Below are 18,592 nucleotides of genomic sequence, written 5' to 3'. Positions count from 1 at the left end.
AAACTTTTCTTTTATTGAGTAATTTTACAACTAAAAACTGGATGGAGACTTGATTTGGAGGATTGAAAAAACAAAAACAAAGACAAGGATATATATATAGTTGTTAGAAGTTTAAATATAAAGAGATCTAAATATGAGTAATGTGTTTGATTCGAATACAAAAAGGCATCCTTTTACATTCTAATTTTGTGGCCTTCTATAGCCATCACATAAAGGTATCTTCCGGCCCCTTCCATATGCCCAAAAGTTGGTGGCTTCATTTATAATTAATTATATCTAAACCTAAATAATTTAGCCTTTTTTTTTTATTTTGTCTTTTTCACAACTTTAATTCTAGAGGAATAGTTATTTATAAAATCTCATTTTAAAATATGGCACAGTGATTAACTTTTAGTTTTAAAAAGTAGCAAAATGATTCAATCAATTAACTATCAATATATAACTTGTAAAGGTTGACAAGAGATCAATAAGAAATGAAATGAGTAAATGTTTCTAACTTCCAAATTTTAAACTTTGTATGATTTAATTTTGATCAAACTCGATTAAAAGTGATGAACATGCGTTTTAATATAATAAACAAAGAAAAGCTTTTAAAGCTTAACCAGTAAAACTTTCTAACAAATTTCATTCAAATTTAACTCTATTTAGATTAACTAAAATGATACCACAAAAGGACACAACTTTTCACTTAATTTGTCTAAATTTATAAAAACCTTTCGACTACTCTCATAATTGCACATACATAAACATAATTCGTAAAAAAAACATGTGAATGAATATGAAACTCAAGATTCACTGTGGATTTTGGGTGAAATATTTTCTTTTGATATATGAAAGGATGCAACTCTTTAACTTTATTGGGAAGCTTATCGTTTTAAAAGTAACTTATTCAATGTTTCAACTAATCATTGATAATTATATGCTTATCATTCTCCCCTTCTTCGAGAAAATTCATCCTTGAGTCTTAGATTCGTCTTGTAAAGCCATTTTGTAGTTATCATTGCTCTAATGTGCTCGTTCTTAACCAGTGAAGATAGCCCAAGCCACTATTCTCACTCTTAACCAAAGTCAAGGTCAATCCTAGCCAGACATGAAATCAAGCACACTCATTGACTAGTTAGATTATCTAATTGATTCGTAATGTAATTTGAAAATTTTGACCAACAACCTAAGTCAAATTTATATGTAAATACATAATTGTAAATACGCTCTAATTTGGTGTGTATGACAAATACTACATCAATGTGTCTATCTGTTAAAGATTAATTGTATAGTAACACCCCGAATTAATGTATGATAAAGTTGTTTGCTATTTTGTAAAGAGTCCAGATGTTAAATAGACATAGAGGTGAAAATTGAATGTGTGGAATGATAAAGTAGGAAAGTCGAAATGATGAAGGAAAAGAGGAGAGGATAGGATAAGTTGGAAATATGTGTGTGTGTGTGTGTGAGTGTGGCATTGGATTCACTTTGATTTACTTAAATACGGCGTAGGAATATAGGGAGGAGGGGAAGTCGGTTTGTTACAAGGAGGTGGACTGGCACGTGGACAAAGAGTGCATCCACCGCCCAATGGAACCCTCACCTTCCCTTCTATTCCTCCCCAATCAACGGTCTTTTTTTTCCCCTTAAATATAGCCGTTGGGAATTTCTCTATCTTTTCAAATATTTAAATCATCCTCTCCTCTCTCCTCTCCCTTCCCATTCTCTCATTATTAATTTCATTTTCAGTTCTTTTTTGCCAAAAATTAAGTTCATAAATTCTAATTATTATTATTAATTAAGCCAGTTTTAAAAATCTCAACAAATGATTTTTCAATAAGCTGCTTTTGCTTTTAAAATTGAAATGAATTTACATCAAAATAAAGAAACCTAATATTTAACCATACAAATTGTTATTAAATACACGTCAATTGACTTAATTTTATGAATTAGATATGTGAATTTAATGGAAAGTATGAGGTTAAATATTTGAATTAGAGAGGATGTAGAAAGAATTTAATATAATTTACTAAACATAAAAATAAGCAATAAAATATTGATAATATAAATATAATAATAAATAAATAAATATGTTAACATCTATATAGAAAAACAAATTAGTAATTAAAAATATTTAGCAACATCGATAATTGTGCAAAATTATAATGTTCTCATTTTTATTTAATAAAGTAAAATAAAAGAAGTATTTAATAATTTAGAAATAAATGAATTTGATAATTAGGAAATGGGAAATTTTGGTATTCAGCCAAACGCAACGCAACAAATTATAAAACACATAAAAAGAAAATAAGAAAATGGAAAAGAAAGTATGGAGGAGGCAGAGTATATATAAAATGAGCGTTGCATAAATCCCTTTCTTCATTCAACTATTTCTCTCTGTTCCGCTCCCTCAAACCAAAAACACTTCTGCCCGCTCCCAAAGGTAAGATTCTAATCATCCTCACTGCTTAAATCGCTATGCCCATTCTCTCCTCCAACTACCATTGGATCCTTTCTCTAAAGATCCTTTTAATCTCTACTGGCCTTCTATCCATGGCCCTCTTCCTCAAGCTCTCTGTTCCACTGCTCGCCGATTTCGTATTCTCTGAAATCCCTTCCATCTGGACCTCCTTCCTCTCCTGGTTAACTCCTCCTTATCTTTATTTGCTTATTAATTGCATAATCATCAGTATTGTTGCCTCTTCTAAGCTCCAGTCCAATCTCGAGAATGATCCCATTCCGGAAACACCCGCTCCTCCTCCGGTCACTAAGATCTCCTCTGACTACGCTGTGTGTGGTAGTAGCGACATTTTGAATGGATACAGTAGTTACAACGCGAATCAGAACGTGGTGACGAAGGTTTCGGACCTTGAGATCGATGATTCCAACGAGGTGTACGGACGGATTGAAGAATCTAGGGTTTCTGAGATGGAGAAGAAAGGGGAGAATGATTCTATGATTGCGATGAAAGGTGGTGATGAGAGTAGTGTATTGAGCTCGATCACCAACACTTTGCCAAGAAAAGATTCAATCGGAGTTCTGTTCTCAAACAAGGAGGAGAAACCGCCGGTTTCTTCAAGATTTGGCCAACGGAAATTCGTGAAATCCAGTCCTGAAGGTTCGATCTCTCTTTCTCTCATTCTGTCTATTTATAATTCATTAACATGGTTTCTGCTATATAGGTAGTCAGTAAAATGAGAGAGAGGTAGTTTCGCCATGAGAGATCTGAAATTTAATCCGGTGGTTTCGGAGACCATCCTTAACACAAGAAGGCTAAACGAAATGGAATTTTTTATAAAAATATTATGAAATCTTGAACTTTGATAAATAAGAATTTAGTTCATGAATGATGGTAAAAGTTGAGTCCTGTAGCTTCAATTTAGTGTTAAATTTTGGTGGTAATGAAATGATCAAATATAGTTTTCATAAATTTGAGCTTAGACAAGATAAGTAAGAGTAGAAACTTTATTTGTTGATTTGTTCTGATTTCAAAATTTGGGAAAAAATGAAATTAAAAAAGTCGTGAGAAAGAGAGAGAGGCGTTCGGTGGGTGTGTGTAGGGGTGAGATAGAGAAAGAGAACCGAACAAATGTTTAAATGGATAATGGCAAAAGACGTAAATATAATGAAGTTTTATGGGGGATTTTGTTAATTTAAAGGAAAGCCGTTGGGAGTTTCAAAACCGAAGCGGCAGGACACACTGGAGAACACGTGGCGGAAGATAACGGAAGGAAGGTCCATGCCGTTAACCAGGCACTTAAGGAAATCCGACACGTGGGAGTCCCACGGGCGAAAGGCCCCCACTATGGTGGTGGAGGACCCTGCGACACCGCCGTCGAAGGTGATGAAGAAGTCTGAGACGTTCAAGGAAGGAAGGGGCGGTGGTTCGCCGGGGGGGTCAGGGAGGATGAAGAGAGAAGCGTCGCCGAGCCAGGACGAGTTGAACCGACGAGTTGAGGCGTTCATCAAGAAGTTTAACGACGAGATGAGGTTGCAAAGACAAGAATCGCTGAAGCAGTACCAGGAGATGGTGGGCCGTGGTGGAGCCCAAAGCTTTTGAATAAGAATAAGAGCTTTTTGGGCCGACTAAAAAACTGCTTTTTTCTAGGGCCTTTTTTAACGTAGTGTAGTTGTGTGTCTAGTAAACACAAGAAAAGGATAAAGGAATATTCATAGGGGGGGGGGGGGGGGGGGGGGCTCTTTTTAATTTGTTTGTGTGGGAAATTCAACTATTTCCTTTTTTTTTTATTACAAATAGATAGATTAGTTGGGGAATTAAGGATTTGAGTTTTAGTTTCTTTTTCTTTTTCTTTTTTAATAGTGTTTTAAATTTCTGTAGTTGGTACACATTTGAACTTGGTGTTCCTTTTAGGTGATGTTTATATTAAAATTCAATTTGTTTTTTCTTTTCTTTTTTACATGTCCGGAAGAAAAACCTCCAATTCTTCACTGTTTATTTTCTTTTAGGTATGAGGAATATACAAATGAATCAATTCACGTCCAGAAATATATTTCAATAATTAATCATAGAAGTTTCAAGATGTTAGAAAAGGTATAAATCAAACAAGAAAAAAACAAAGAGACTTTTACATTAACAAAAGCATAGGAAAAGAATCTTACCCTTTTTTTTTTGTCTTTTTACTTTTATACTTTTTTTTAACCCATCTCAAAATCCACCCAAAACAACTCATATAGTGAAAACAAGGACTTCATGGATATAATCATTTGATTTATGGCACGTTTTATCACCATCTTTCACAATAATTTTCATAAATTCTAAGAAACAAACATTTAAAATAAAATTCATGGCTAAAACAAATCCAAATCATAGAGAAGTCTTCAAGTCGGTAATATAGATTTATCTTTGAAACTTGAGATTGGGATATTTATGACGGTTCATCTTTATCCACATGAAATTAAAGATAGTGAGGCCAAAAGAAACACAGAAAAATATGGACCATTGAATGAGATGAGAGAGCAACATAATCTTATCATTTTATCTAAGGACTTTGAATATATATATAGATATTTCTTTACATAATTAATAAATCAATCTTACATTGCCATTGTGACTGGAAATAATCTGTCCAGGAACGTATATAGACCTCCACCCAATAGTAATGCGCCACTGCATATACATCAAACATCAAACAACAAACAAAACCCACTTCAAAACATATCATATTTCATCTACCAAAACATATCAACTCAAAAACTTAATCCATACTTTAATGTGAAATCTTGTTGCATATTTTATGATACGATGAAAAGGGTGAATTTTTTATGGGATTAATAGTTAGATTAAATACTTCTACCATTCGATGAATTTTGTTTATATTTAAGAAAAGATAATTCAGTTTTGTATTTTATTTGATTCTAATAGTCGTCAGAGTGGCGGTTATCAAAAAGACGTCCCTTTATAGATTTTAGTTGCTTCATCTTACTTACTTGGAATTCAAACATTATTATTGCATCTAATGTGTAATTAGTTTGCAAGATTTATTTAGTTCTTATGCACCGTTTTTTCCCAGCAAACCTGACTTTTTCTTGGATGTGTTTTCGTTGCAACAGTCCTATATTAAGGGAATTTTTTCTTTTAAGTGAGTTTAGAATAACTTTATAGAAGAGGTGCATTTCTTTTATATGCATTTTTAGAAAATAAAACTGATATTGTTTTGAAGTTGGAACATCTTTATTTTTTCCTGTGTTCAAAACCAAACCTTTGAATGTTTTGTTATCTTCACAAGCCAACTTATCTGCACCTTGAGATCCTTGACTAATCTCATGAAACAATCTATCTAACTCAGAAAACTCGTATGAAATTAATTCTTAGGTAAATGGACACAGAAAACTCGTACGAAATTAATTCTTAGGTAAATGGACGCCATGGAATGGAATAAACTCATGTAGTTTATTAAGACTCTAAGTCAACTCATAGTGGTTCCAAACTTTTGAAATTGAACATTTGATCTGTAATCTTAATTAAGTAAAGATGAGTTTAAGAGGAATTACCTTATAGGATTAATCCATGATGAGAACTTGCGGAAAGACAGAAGACTCTGCAGGCATACAAGAGTCATATAGATAATAAAACCCGAGACTACAGCAATCTCCAATGAATTAGAGCATCAAAAGTAACAAAAGGGAAAACTTTTAAAAAGTCACATGATAAACTTATAGTATATTCAGACAATATCTACATGCAGGTAAGTTCTCCTTCCTAGTATAACCATATTACCTGCAATGCTCCAGCAAATGAGGCAGCAAGAAGTAACGGCACGACGTAACCGGTTGTGTATGTCAAAAGGAGGCTACCCCCGATGATGGGATCCTGTTATAAAAGAGAGTAGTCATTAACAGGGAACACTAAGAAAATGGATTATTTCATCCTTCTTCCACAATTAGGTTGGTTATCCGCCCTACTGATTCACTAAAAAGGTTTCAAAGCTCCAAGGCTAGGTTTAAGAGAGAACACAATCAAAGTCACAACCGGTCAATATCATATATACATGACATTTTTTAATTTCAAGGATTCTTTAATAATCATACAATTCAATCTATTGAAACTAAGATCAAAGTCGAATCAGTGTAGGAAACACTTTGGGCACCTTGGATGTAGCTACATATCCAAGTAAAGTAGCCAGCACAGGAGTACTGCAAGGCGATGCAGCCAAAGCAAATGTTAGCCCGGCTAAATATGCTTGCACGCCTAATACATCAGATTTAAAATCTTGTTAGGGATCCAGGTAGGTAAGTAACCAGTAGCCAAAAGAAATGGAGAGGCCAATTACTTGATGGAAAGTTGGCAGCAGCAGAACGGGGATCGAAATTGTTGAAGAATGAGGGTAATTGCAACTCAATTATCTGCATTTCGTGACAAATTATAGAATCAATCCATCAGAAGACTATTCCAAAACGACATTGTGAAAAAAGCAGTCGAGTACTTGGGTATCAGGTTCTGCAACCCACTAACAAATACAACAAAGTGAAACATTTATAATGAGACAAATTTAATTATTCTTTCCACAAAAGAGATGATTATGAATAATAGGTAATGATATACCAAAGTACCCTTCGAATATCTAATCATACCTCCAGTAGGTTTAGGCCCATAATAACAGCTAAGCCTGAAGCAGCCAATGGTAATCCTTGGCCAATCTGTCCATATGCCTTTCCAGCAAAAGAAGCTCCTATACCTAACAGCGCTAGGGTGGTAGCAAGTCCTAATGAGAAAGCAACAGAGTTTCCAACAACCTGAAAATATGAAGAGATCAAATTCCATTTAACTTCCTTTCTCAAAGCAAGGACCATCAGCACAGTTTTCAACCATTTCTATGAAAACCATCTCACATATATGCATATTCACCCCAACCATCAGAGTATAAGGACTCTATCGGGATTCCAAACACAGAAAATATGTGAAAAACACTAAGGATTACTACATTGCAATATCAATTAAGAAATTACAATATCAATAGCCTTTTGTCATCTCTCTCCTACAACAAATACACTGATTCCGGACTTATCAAAATGATCTCCCCTAAGGTGTCCAACTTCCCTCATAACCAGAGCACCAAAAGCTAATTACCACTGTGCCCTTAGAATTATTCTATAACTGTTCCCTTACTCATCCGCTCACATTGATGCATATATTTCAATAGAAATGTGATAGGTACAATGATGATAAATCTGGACAGGCAAAGGATATGAAAACTCTGACATCGAAGAACCATTGAATAGTTTCTTTCTAGTCCTGGTTTATTATTATTATTTTTCTATTACCAGGGTGTTGAAGGGCCCCACTCTTTACAATAGATTCACGACCTTCCCTACTTATCTCATTAACGTTTTGTTGACCCCAAGCCCAACTAACAGATGACAACCAATGTTATAAACTATTAAGGACAACCAGTGTTATAAACTATTAAGGCGCTGCTTGATAACGATTTTGGTTTTTGGTTTTCTGCATTTAAAATCTTCACTCGTTTTCTATAAAAAATTTCAATTATGGTTAACTTTTGTAAAATAAACACTTGAATTCTTAGTCAAATTTTAATAACAAAAACCTTTTTTTTTCTAATTTTCAAAATGTGGCTTGTTTTTTGTAAATGTTAGTAGAAAGTGATAATAGAATATAGAAATATATGGGTGGAAGTAGTGTTTATAATCTTATTATTTAAAAAACAAAAAACCAAAACCAAAATCAAATGCTTATCAAGCAGAGCCTAAACTTTCAACCTAGAGGGTTGAGCCTAGGATCTTGAATGTATCATCAAACATCTAGCGCTCAATTGATTTGGAGATTTCTATAATTTGATACCACAATCACAAGAGCAAAGAGAAGAAAATTGGAACACGTGTAGAAAGTAATTTACCTCTGCTTTGCTCTTCCCTGATCCAAAAGCTCCTACAAAGTTCCATTGGATCACAACATCAACATATGACAGGAAAATAACATACCAAGATTCCAAGAATATATGTATGAGATGCTTACCAATGTAACCAAGGGTCAAAGGCAAAACACTCAGTGTGCAAGGGGAAAGGCTTGTTACGAACCCTGCCCCAAAAATTACTGCCAAACTGTAAAAAGGAATAAGTGATCAAGGGCAGAGAAATAGAAAAAAAAGCCGTTTACTATCAAATTCAAATCCTTAAAAGACATGAAATGTAAATGGCAGAAAAACAAGACTGGACCTTGTAAAACTAAGAGCAGATAACTGATCCTGAACTGCAACATTAGCCTGTTGTCCAGCCGAATACAAGATGCCTCCAAACCAATCTCCCATGCCACCATCAGCCAGAGTATAAACAGAAGCAGCTCCTTCCTGACTTGAAGGAAAATAATTCTAGTTCCTGATATAATTTACAGTTATACACCAATAACATATACGCAGACTAATTCATTTACCATGATATCCAACTGATAGAGACCAACATCTTAACCAAGCAAACAAAGCTGGAAAGTAATGCTAAAGAGCAGTCCTATTACCAAGTTTTGTTTTCTATTGAAGTTATAATGAGTTGACCATTCTTATCTGGCAAACCCATACCTCACCCCAAAAAGTAGTGAAACAACTAAATAAATGAAAAATAAAAAACTCGGTCATCATAAAGGATAAACAATTGAAACTGATAAACAATTGAAACTCACTTACAAATAAAGAAACCTCTCACGACTATATGTCCAAAGGAAAATAGAAATACATATAAATTTCATCAAGATTATAAAAGGAACTGGTGAAAAGTAATATAGAAAATCTTTAAAAGTAGTTAAATAAATGGAATTTAGGGAATTAAAGTCTCAAAAGAATATAGATTCATGTGGCTTTAGAAAACACAATACACGACTAACTCTTACCCACATATGCTTTAAAGTTTCAGCCTTTGCGGCGTCTACTGCAAGGAAACTTGTTGCTGGAATATTGAAAACGAAATAAAATTAAGAAAATCCATGCTAAACCACAGCAGCATTGAAGCAGGTAAAGTACAGCCTATTTTACTTGGAGTGAAAAGCAGGATTTAAAAGGAAAATAAGAGGTTGCCTATGATCCTATACACCTGATTGCTTACAGTTACTTATGAAATTACCAATCATAGTTAAAGAATGAACAAACAATGAATTGAAAAAGAACGTGAATAAATTATTATAACAAGATTGAAGTAGAACCATCTTCCACCTCAGGAAGAGAGCATAAGCCCTAAGAAGCATAACTATGGATACGAGCCGTGCAACAAACACAGTGACGCGCCATCTTCTAAAAATTTAGGACATGACAAAGAAAGGACACAATTATTAAAATATACATTTTAAAAAAAAAAAACATATATATGCGTGTGTATCATTTTTAAAATAGAAGAAAATTCAAAATAAATGAGTTGATGCATTTATACCGTTAAACAATTAGTTTGATGTATTTGACATACAAATAATAACCATAATCACAGAATTTAATTAACGGTGATACTACTGGTAACAAAAATCTATTATTATCTTTATATATATGCATCTCTTTGGTCTTCTCAACAAGTGTTCTATGAATGTGTAACACATCTATTGCATTAACACAAGTGTTCAAAACATGTGAAATTAAAAAGTGTTCGTGCGAAAGCCTTACCAGAAATGGCATTTACAAAAGCCATAGCTTGAAAATAATTGCGGCTGTTTCTATTCTTCACCAGCTCAATATGTTTACATTGATCATCAGCTACGGATTGTGTCCCAAGAAATTTCATGGGCATGACATGTTTACCTAAAGAAACCAGTGAGCCTGTGTATAAAAGAGAGTTGAATACATAATGATGAAAACAAGCCCTAGAGTTCATGAAACCATAAATTTTCTCATTGGATATACCATTGAATACCCAAAAATTGTGTACATCTTCAAATAGTGTTTGGGTGACTTGTTTGAAACTATAAATATTCGCAACTCCCCCATAGTTATAGAGCGAAATGAAAGGTAATACCTGGGGTGTTAGGGTGTTTAGAGGTTGAAATTTGGATGGAATTGATGATGAAAGCACCAGAATTGCTCACAAGGAAACTCATGTGGGAAATTAGGGAAAAAGTGTGGAGTTGGGAGGAGAGTTAGTTGAGAAGTGAGAGAGTGGTGGGATGTTGAATGAGATATTTTTCTGGTTGTTAGTTGTCAATCCCAGATTTCTTCCTTCCTTCTGCCCACAAACACAAAGAAAGAAGAAGGAAAATGAAAAAACTCAAATTACGACTTTGTTAGAGTCTAACAACAACAAGGCCGTCTTAGCTCAGTGGTAGAGCGCGTGGCTTTTAACCACGTGGTCGTGGGTTCGATCCCCACAGACGGCGTCTTTTTATTTTCCTCTCCTTAATTTTTCAACCAGACAATTGTTACTTAAAACTCAGCATCACAAATGAATTTAATGTTATGTATTTATTTAATTCTATATCTACACATTTATGAGAGTGTAGTTGAAAAGGTTGTAACATTTCATAATTCTCTTTTTCAATTACTATAAATACTTATTTACTTAAGTTTCAAAAATAGAATCGAAATTTGAATGAACTTTTATCATATGTTTTATTTTCTCAATCTTTTATACGTTGTATTTGTATTCTTGTGTTATAATGTAGAACTTTCAATCTAGTTTGATCGGTTAGATTGTATAAAGTTCGAAAGGTTGAAATTAGGAACAAGTTCTCTCTTTTTTTTTTGATCTATCATCAATCTCCTAAATCAAGTTTGTTTAGTTTTCTTAAGGTTGCTCATCAATTTAGGTTTATTCTTATTATCGTAATAAGGGTTCACTTAAAATAAGGAAAGTCCTCTCGTATCTCTTTATCATTTGATATCTAAATTTTGGATTTAAACATATTATATCTTTATTTGTTTTTCTTTCTATATCATCCTTCTGTCTTTAAATAATTTAATATATTCTCTCGTTCGCATGACTCTTTTATCTTCCCTTTTTTCTTGCTTCACACTTTTGCGCTTGCTCAAAGAAAAAATATTTGTGAAAAGAAATGTGTATTTATTATGTTTTTGTGACATTTTATCTTATTTTTGTCATACGTTTTAAATTTTTTCTAAAAAGAAAAAGAGTTATCTAATGCATCTTTCAATAATTTTCAACTTTAGGATTTGGTCGGTTTTCACATTCTTGGCCATATTGAAATCTTTTGCATGGTTTTTATAAAGAATACAAAATTCAGTTGAGTTAGGTAAATTCATGAATTACATAACTCAGCTGAAAGAATTGCATAACTCGATTGAATGAAGAGTTGAGAAGTAGGAATCAAATCACACAATCTATACAAGAATAAAAAAGATTACCCATTGTTGAAAGATGATCAACCAATTCTAAATGATGGAGATCATCAACAAGACATACAAGAAGATTCCAATTATGAAGTATACGTTGTGAATGAGATTATAACAAATTCTCTAACTAAAAGTGGAAACCAGTCTGTAGATTGATAACAAACACAAACACACGAAGTTTGATAAAAAAAATATAAAAAAATTAACATAACATCATACTAACCATAAGAACTAAATCTTAAATTTAAGATTTGCAAAATGAGACTAACTCTGTTTTAGTATATTTGCAAATTGCAAGTTGAATTACACTCAGCATTGGCAAAATAACACGTTTTTGAGTTCCGCAAGGATGATTGAGGTGACCCAGAAATAGATCATCCCCAAGGCTACATAGAATATTCCTATTTTATTATTATTTTTTTTGTTTTTGATAAAAAATTTAATAAATTAATGTCTGATATCTCCATATATATTGATCCATGGCAATCAAATTGGCAAATATAGCATTTTGTTAGTGGCTAGTGAGCATAGACAAAAATGTCAATCCATTCTCTAAAATAAATAAATGCCAGATTAGATTGATACAATTGAAAACTAAATGGTGAGTGGGTAGAGAGTGTAATAAGAACCTATGAGCAGAACAAAAATAAATAAATTTTACAATTTTCAAGGGAAATTTTCTATAAAATGATGCTATCATTCATACAATGTTTTTGCAGATTGTATTCTCGTAGTTTTGCTATGATTTTTCAAAATTTTCTCCATTGATTGCTCGCTCTTAGAAATGGCCTTCGCGATGGCTTTTGTCTTCCTAACATTCTTTGTTCGCTTCATTGGCCTTCCCTTTTTCAACTTTCTGTCACAACAACGAGTAAAGATCAAGGAAAATGGCAGCTTTAATTTTCAACACCAACCAAATTGAGAAAACCAGCTAAAACTAAGTGCATGTTTGGATTGTTTCCAAGTGTCTAAAAAAAAATGTTTATAAACACTTAAAAAGACAATCCAAACACGCTATAAGATATAGATAAGAGAGAATCAAACCCAAAGAAGTATATTTATTAACAAGAAGTATAAAAACACTCTAGCTAATTACTAATGTGCCCTTAAAATTCTAGTACTGTTTGGAAAACATGGGTGGGTTTCAATCATAATCCTTAAGGCATTAAAAGTTGAACATTGTAGAGCATACCACTTTAAATATACGTGTGCCTTCAATATAATTGAAACCAATAGTATCATTTTACATGCTACTAATGCAGGAACGATAAAATATCAAGGGCTACGGTGGTAGGAAAGCTCTGGCACTCCTTCAATTACTGATTTGCCGTCTTTGCTGATAAGTTCAAGTGGCTAGAAACGAATCAGAGGGGTGCGTGCATGAATCAGATGCTTCACACATTTGTGGGAAATTAAATTGACAGGAATGTTATTAGGGACATTAGGGGATATATTAGTAATAATCAATTGGTTAAGGAAGTTGTTAAGATTTGAGGGTATTTGGTTATAAATGGAGGGAGTGGAAAAGGAGAAAGTAGGCATTTGCTAAGTGAATTAGGATTAGATTGGTATCTAAAGAGGGAGGGTGCGAGGGTCCAAGTAGAAGTACCTCAAAAGACTTAGTATATCTTCTAAGTTCTTTATCTATTATATATTTACAAGCAATGACTTCTCCTCAAGTGCCTATAAAGATGTAGCATATGATGTTATACGTGACCCACTAAATAAAATATTAAGATCAATAGTAATGTGGCTAAATATGAATAGTTAGCAGAATGAGACTAAAAGTTTTCTGGGTGTTATTCACCAAATTCTGTGGTAAGATCATTAATACATGCTCAATTTTCTCTAGTCAGCGAACTTAGAAGCCTCATCCGGTCCAAAATGAAAAAAAAAAATTGGGATTAAGGATTCTTCATGAGAAACAGCTCCTCAAGTCTCTCGACACACAAAAATTCAACAGAGCCAATGATAAAAAAAAATCACATGAATTGAAAAAACGAAAAAAAAAATGCAGAATGAATTGGCGTGAAACCATGTCCCAAAAAAAACCAAAATTCGCAGATAGAAGCTTACAAATCGAGAGCGCCAGAAGCTGGTTTATGAACTGAAGACATAGACACGTCCATCGCTATAGATTCAAGCGGAAAATAAGTTAGTTAAACTTCAAAACTACTCAAAGAAAACAAGTATTAAACAAAGAAGAGTCCTAGTAATATCTGAAAGAGCAACAACGAACAAGAACGTCAAGTACAAACATGCGTCCATCTGATACTATTCTGTATAATTCCCTTTGAAATAACTAAAGTGTACCTTGAGGGAGCTCTTGAACGGAATTTTCCGTTACGTCCATTGAAACAGCCCCACTTCGCTTCTTATTCCTGTTCTTCGCCATCGCTGAGAGATAAGAGCTGCGGTGATTGACAACGAAAACCCTAAAGACGAAAACAGCGAGAAGTTTGTGCTTCCAACTGTAGTCGAATGACGATCGACGAATTGTGTTTTTGGGCTGTGTTGTTGGCCCATGAAAGTTAGATGGTATTGGGTAGTGGTGAGGTCGGGTCGGATCGGGTGGGAGTCCATTTTTCGATCAAATAGACTATGGTTGGTCAGTGGATTTAAGCCTTTAATTCTTTCTAATAAAATATTGGTTTGAACTTTTTAAAAATAAATGCCCGCAATTTTAGTAGGTTGGTTCAGCTTTTTAATCTATCCTAATGACTCCTAATTTTGAGTCTTATTGTTTCATAGTATTAATTTTTTTGAATTTTTTTTAGTAAAAATATTTTGAATTTAGATATATAAAATTTGAATGTATTCATAGGTCGTTTGAACTCACCGTTATGAAAAACAATAATAATGCCTCGAGTTATAGTAAATGCTATACTATTTAAAAATTCCCAATTAGCTATTATAAAACATTATTTTTAAGTCCCTCATTTGCAAAAATATTTAGATTTACTATTTACTAAAATATCTTGAAATTTATTAAGTCTAATAATATATTTATATTTAATAATTAATTAAAATTAATAAAAGTATGATTCATTGATATTAATTATTAATTAGTCAAGACTTCATTCCTTTTTTAGGTATAAAAACCTCACATGTTTGGAGGATATTAAAAAATGTGAACCTTGTCGAATGAGTTTTAATATCTCGTGGAAAATAACATTCAGTTTTGAAATATGAAACAAACAAAAATATTTAATGTCTGTCTGGAATCTTATACAATATATGTAAAATAAACGTGTCAAGTGCAACGGTAAAATTTAATAGCATTCTTTATATATAATTTAGCCTATTCTAAATCAAGGATGAAATTTTTTATATATAATTTAGCCTACTCTAAATCAAGGATGAAATTCAAAAGTTAGTGGTGTGTAATAAAATCCTAAAATAGAATCCCTAACATGGAACCAAAATCTCGTGTGCAATTAGTTACCAATGTGTTTCAACAAGCATTATTTGCTGTCTCTTTGTAGAAATGTATGCAATTAGTAAAAACATCAACAAGCATTATTTCCATCTCTCTCTATCGACTCCTTTACCGTTCCCATATAAATTGACATTAAAACATCTTTGTTTTCTTTTATCACGTTGGGTTCTTTTAAAACATATATATTTACTTGCTAAGTAACTACCAAAAAATAAATGATCAAATCACTACAATCAAGACTACCTCTAATTAAATGATGTAATAACTAAGATTAAGAACATTAAAGTCATTTGATCAAGTGAGAATTAATGTCCATTGATCCACCTTAATACTCATCCATCTAATTATAATCACATCCACCCACACCAAAAAAAAACGCCCAGAGAACTACAAACAATTTACACAACAAACAAACTTAGCTTGTTCAATTTCAATAATTAATGTGAAATACTTATGAGCCAGGGGCAAACTTGGTGGCATAAACCCAAGCATTATTAGCCACAGGGTCATCAAGGTGGTCAAGAAGGTTCTCAAGAGGACCCTTTCCGGTCACAATGGCTTGAACGAAGAATCCAAACATGGAAAACATGGCAAGACGCCCATTCTTGATCTCCTTCACCTTCAGCTCAGCGAAGGTGACAGGGTCATCAGCCAGTCCAAGTGGGTCAAAGTATTGACCGCCTGGGTACAGGTCATTGCCCTCGCCGACGCCATCAAGGCCGTTGATGCGGAACCCTTCTACTAGACCCATGAGGACCACTTGGAACCCCAACACGGCTAGAATGCTTTGGGCGTGGACCAAGTTCGGGTTGCCTAAGTAGTCTAGACCTCCTTCTGTGAAGATTTGGGATCCTGCCTTGAACCATACTGGCTCCTTGAAGTCCACTTTAAGCCATTTTTCTAAGACTTCGGGTGTTATGCAACCCAAAGCGCCCAACATTGCCCACCTTCCGTGGATTACCTGCAAATTTGATCGTCATTTAGTTTTAAAGTTATCAGAGGTGTCCAATCAACTAAATAACGCAGCTAGCATTGCAAATTTTGTACATTTATGGAAGAATTTCCTTTCTTTTTTTTTTTTTAATTTTTATTTACCAAAGTACTTAATCTCAGCATCCCAAACAGAAACTTTCTAACCCAACACATTAATTCTAGAATCTACAACTTAACTCATTGCTCAAATTTTAATCATTAAAGCAAAACTGTTCTCTAAATTTTATGTTGAGTACCAAAATAGTCATTTTTAGAAGTAGAATACCCAGTTGGACATACAAAGATCAAAAGAAAACAATAAGAGAGTAGATAAACTAAAATGAACTACCTCAAGAGCTCGGTTCTTGGCGAAGGCCTCGGGATCGGCGGACAAGCCAGCAGTGTCCCATCCATAATCACCAGGGAACTCACCGTTCAAGTACGATGGAGTCTGAGCTGAAAACGGCCCCAAGTACTTAACTCTATCGGGTCCATACCACAAATCATTACTCTATCCAAAATTGGAAAACAAAAACCATCAATCTTCAAGAACACCCCAAAAACAGAGAGAGATATATATATGTAAAAAAAAAAAAAAAAAGACAGAGTAAGTGAGTGAGTAAAGACCATGGTGTATTTTCCAGTTCCCATGGCGACGACATCTCTGAGGGGGTTTTGAGGAGAGGCTCTGGCCTGGCCAAGAAAAGGGGTGGCCCGGAGGAGGGTGGCGGTGGCGGCAGTGGCGGCCATGGGTAGTTGAAGGTCTGTGGTTGAGTTGTGAGAAAGAATGGAGGAATGGGCAGTCGTGTGTGAGTGAGAGAGGGGGAAAGTGGGGGAATATTATGAGGAAATGAGGAAGATGAGTGGTGAAGAATGAAAGATTTTGAGAAATTTTGTGGGGTAGTGAGAGGGTTTAGTTAGCCAATCATATTGTTTCTAAAGATTTTTTTGCATCTACAACTCATCTCTTTCTATCCACATTTTATCTATGCCCTACTTTTCTTTTCTTTTCACAATCTTCATTTTTCTTTTAACACCAACTTTTTATGTGTGTGTGTGTCAAAATTAATTCACATAAGGTTTGAGTGATGATTTTTTTTTTTTCTATTTAGAAATTTTCATTTTATATCCCCAAACTTTTTGTAACTGTTCACACACTTCATCAAATTTGATTTGGTAATATTATGCCACATTTCTATTAAACTTTTAAATCGTTATTAGTAAATCAATTTAGAATTTGTATTATGATTACATTTTAAAATTGTCAAACATCAATATTTACTCAACACACGAGAACCCGACATCGCGGAAAGTTCAAAATTAAATCTAATACTTTTACTTTCCACGACACAAAAGAATTAGACGTTGCGGAAAGTTTAAAATTAAATTTAATATCTTCACTTTTCCGACGTCTATCTGCCACACATCGAAAAAAATGAAAGTTGTAAGTGTACGCATTGAAGTGACAATGGTCACCTTTCCGCGACGTTTAATAGGTGCACGTTGGAGAATGTTTAAATAATGAATTCATTATTTAATCTTTCCACAACGTTAGTTTGTCCGACGTCGGAGAAAGACTACTCTATTTCTTCCCCCTTCAACATAGAACCGATTGCGAAACGAAAGGAAGAGAAAATCGTCTGAGAGAGATGGAGAGGAGGAGATCCATGTTGCCGGTCGTCCGTCTTCGCCGTCGCTGTCGGAAGTGTTCTCGTCCCCTCTTTCTCCTTTGTCACTATTCCTCACTCTCCCTCTCTCCTTCCCTCTACTTTCTCCATGTTTTCCTTCTTCGAATCGCCCATCTCTCTCTCTCTTCCTTCTCTGAATCACTCATCTTCATTCCTTCTTTTGTCAAATTTCATTCTCCAAAAACAATTAATCACTTGGAAATAGATTAATTTATTTGCAACATCAACCATATCTAGCAATGACATAAATAAATGGAAGAATTTAGTGGGTCTCTTTTCATATATATTGTTTTGTAATGAATGAAAAAAATAACAAAATATATATTTAAAGCCTTCCGCGACGCACAAGTTGTAGAAGCCGTCTGCAACGTGCTGCAGCATGCGCGAAAAAAATTTTCTCGTCGTTGACGTGAGTCATGTTGAGAAAAATGTCCCCGACGTGCTTTCCTTGACGTGCCTACCGACATGGTCCGCGATGTTGCAGTAACCTTCCTCGACGTTAGTTAGGGTTTTCAACGATGTATTGCTACGTCAGGAAAAAATCTTATTTCTTGTAATGCTGGTTGATCCATAGATCAAACCAATTGACTCAACCACATGGATTTGTGTCATATTTAACCTTTGGACTAAATTAAGCTTATTTTGGGCTCAATTAAATTTTAGCTCAAGTAAATAATATTTAATTGAACTCAAATAATTAACTTAATCCAACGGTC

General features: G+C 34.0%; 4 protein-coding genes and 1 non-coding gene across 8 annotated transcripts; 2 read left to right on the top strand and 3 right to left on the bottom strand.

Annotated features, from left to right (window-relative positions):
• Positions 1 to 2,347: 2,347 nt before the first annotated feature.
• LOC101210213 lies at positions 2,348 to 4,400 on the top strand. Its single transcript, XM_004149260.3, has 2 exons — positions 2,348 to 3,100; positions 3,642 to 4,400. Exons 1-2 carry the CDS (start codon positions 2,461 to 2,463, stop codon positions 4,040 to 4,042), a joined length of 1,041 nt encoding a protein of 346 aa, XP_004149308.2. The 5' UTR covers positions 2,348 to 2,460; the 3' UTR covers positions 4,043 to 4,400.
• Positions 4,401 to 4,810: 410 nt separating this feature from the next.
• On the bottom strand, positions 4,811 to 10,660 carry LOC101206802 (cytochrome c-type biogenesis ccda-like chloroplastic protein). Of its 4 annotated transcripts, none has more exons than XM_031882792.1 (12): positions 10,447 to 10,660; positions 10,098 to 10,232; positions 9,341 to 9,396; positions 8,677 to 8,828; positions 8,477 to 8,562; positions 8,358 to 8,389; positions 7,075 to 7,236; positions 6,774 to 6,846; positions 6,591 to 6,691; positions 6,221 to 6,313; positions 5,995 to 6,041; positions 4,811 to 5,110 (listed from the first exon to the last, which is right to left on the bottom strand). In XM_031882792.1, the coding sequence occupies exons 1-12, from the start codon at positions 10,526 to 10,528 to the stop codon at positions 5,038 to 5,040; spliced, it is 1,092 nt and encodes a 363-aa protein (XP_031738652.1). In that variant the 5' UTR covers positions 10,529 to 10,660; the 3' UTR covers positions 4,811 to 5,037. The 4 variants fall into 4 exon arrangements, with proteins under 4 accessions (XP_031738652.1, XP_031738651.1, XP_011650559.1 ...); XM_031882791.1 differs by having other exon boundaries at positions 10,098 to 10,250; positions 10,447 to 10,658; XM_011652257.2 differs by having other exon boundaries at positions 8,677 to 8,807; positions 10,447 to 10,658.
• Positions 10,661 to 10,732: 72 nt separating this feature from the next.
• On the top strand, positions 10,733 to 10,804 carry TRNAK-UUU. The gene has a single exon. It is a non-coding gene; the product is annotated as a tRNA-Lys (tRNA).
• Positions 10,805 to 12,305: 1,501 nt separating this feature from the next.
• LOC101207037 lies at positions 12,306 to 14,274 on the bottom strand. Its single transcript, XM_004149247.3, has 3 exons — positions 14,091 to 14,274; positions 13,854 to 13,908; positions 12,306 to 12,633 (listed from the first exon to the last, which is right to left on the bottom strand). The coding sequence occupies exons 1-3, from the start codon at positions 14,170 to 14,172 to the stop codon at positions 12,474 to 12,476; spliced, it is 297 nt and encodes a 98-aa protein (XP_004149295.1). The 5' UTR covers positions 14,173 to 14,274; the 3' UTR covers positions 12,306 to 12,473.
• Positions 14,275 to 15,462: 1,188 nt separating this feature from the next.
• On the bottom strand, positions 15,463 to 17,161 carry LOC101207278 (chlorophyll a-b binding protein 13, chloroplastic). The gene is made up of 3 exons (XM_004149248.3): positions 16,816 to 17,161; positions 16,538 to 16,699; positions 15,463 to 16,177 (listed from the first exon to the last, which is right to left on the bottom strand). Exons 1-3 carry the CDS (start codon positions 16,936 to 16,938, stop codon positions 15,668 to 15,670), a joined length of 795 nt encoding a protein of 264 aa, XP_004149296.1. The 5' UTR covers positions 16,939 to 17,161; the 3' UTR covers positions 15,463 to 15,667.
• Positions 17,162 to 18,592: the final 1,431 nt, after the last annotated feature.

The sequence above is a fragment of the Cucumis sativus genome, chromosome 3 (assembly GCF_000004075.3).
Source record: "Cucumis sativus cultivar 9930 chromosome 3, Cucumber_9930_V3, whole genome shotgun sequence".
Taxonomy (NCBI): Eukaryota; Viridiplantae; Streptophyta; class Magnoliopsida; order Cucurbitales; family Cucurbitaceae; genus Cucumis; species Cucumis sativus.
This window is presented reverse-complemented; position numbering and strand designations above follow the sequence as displayed.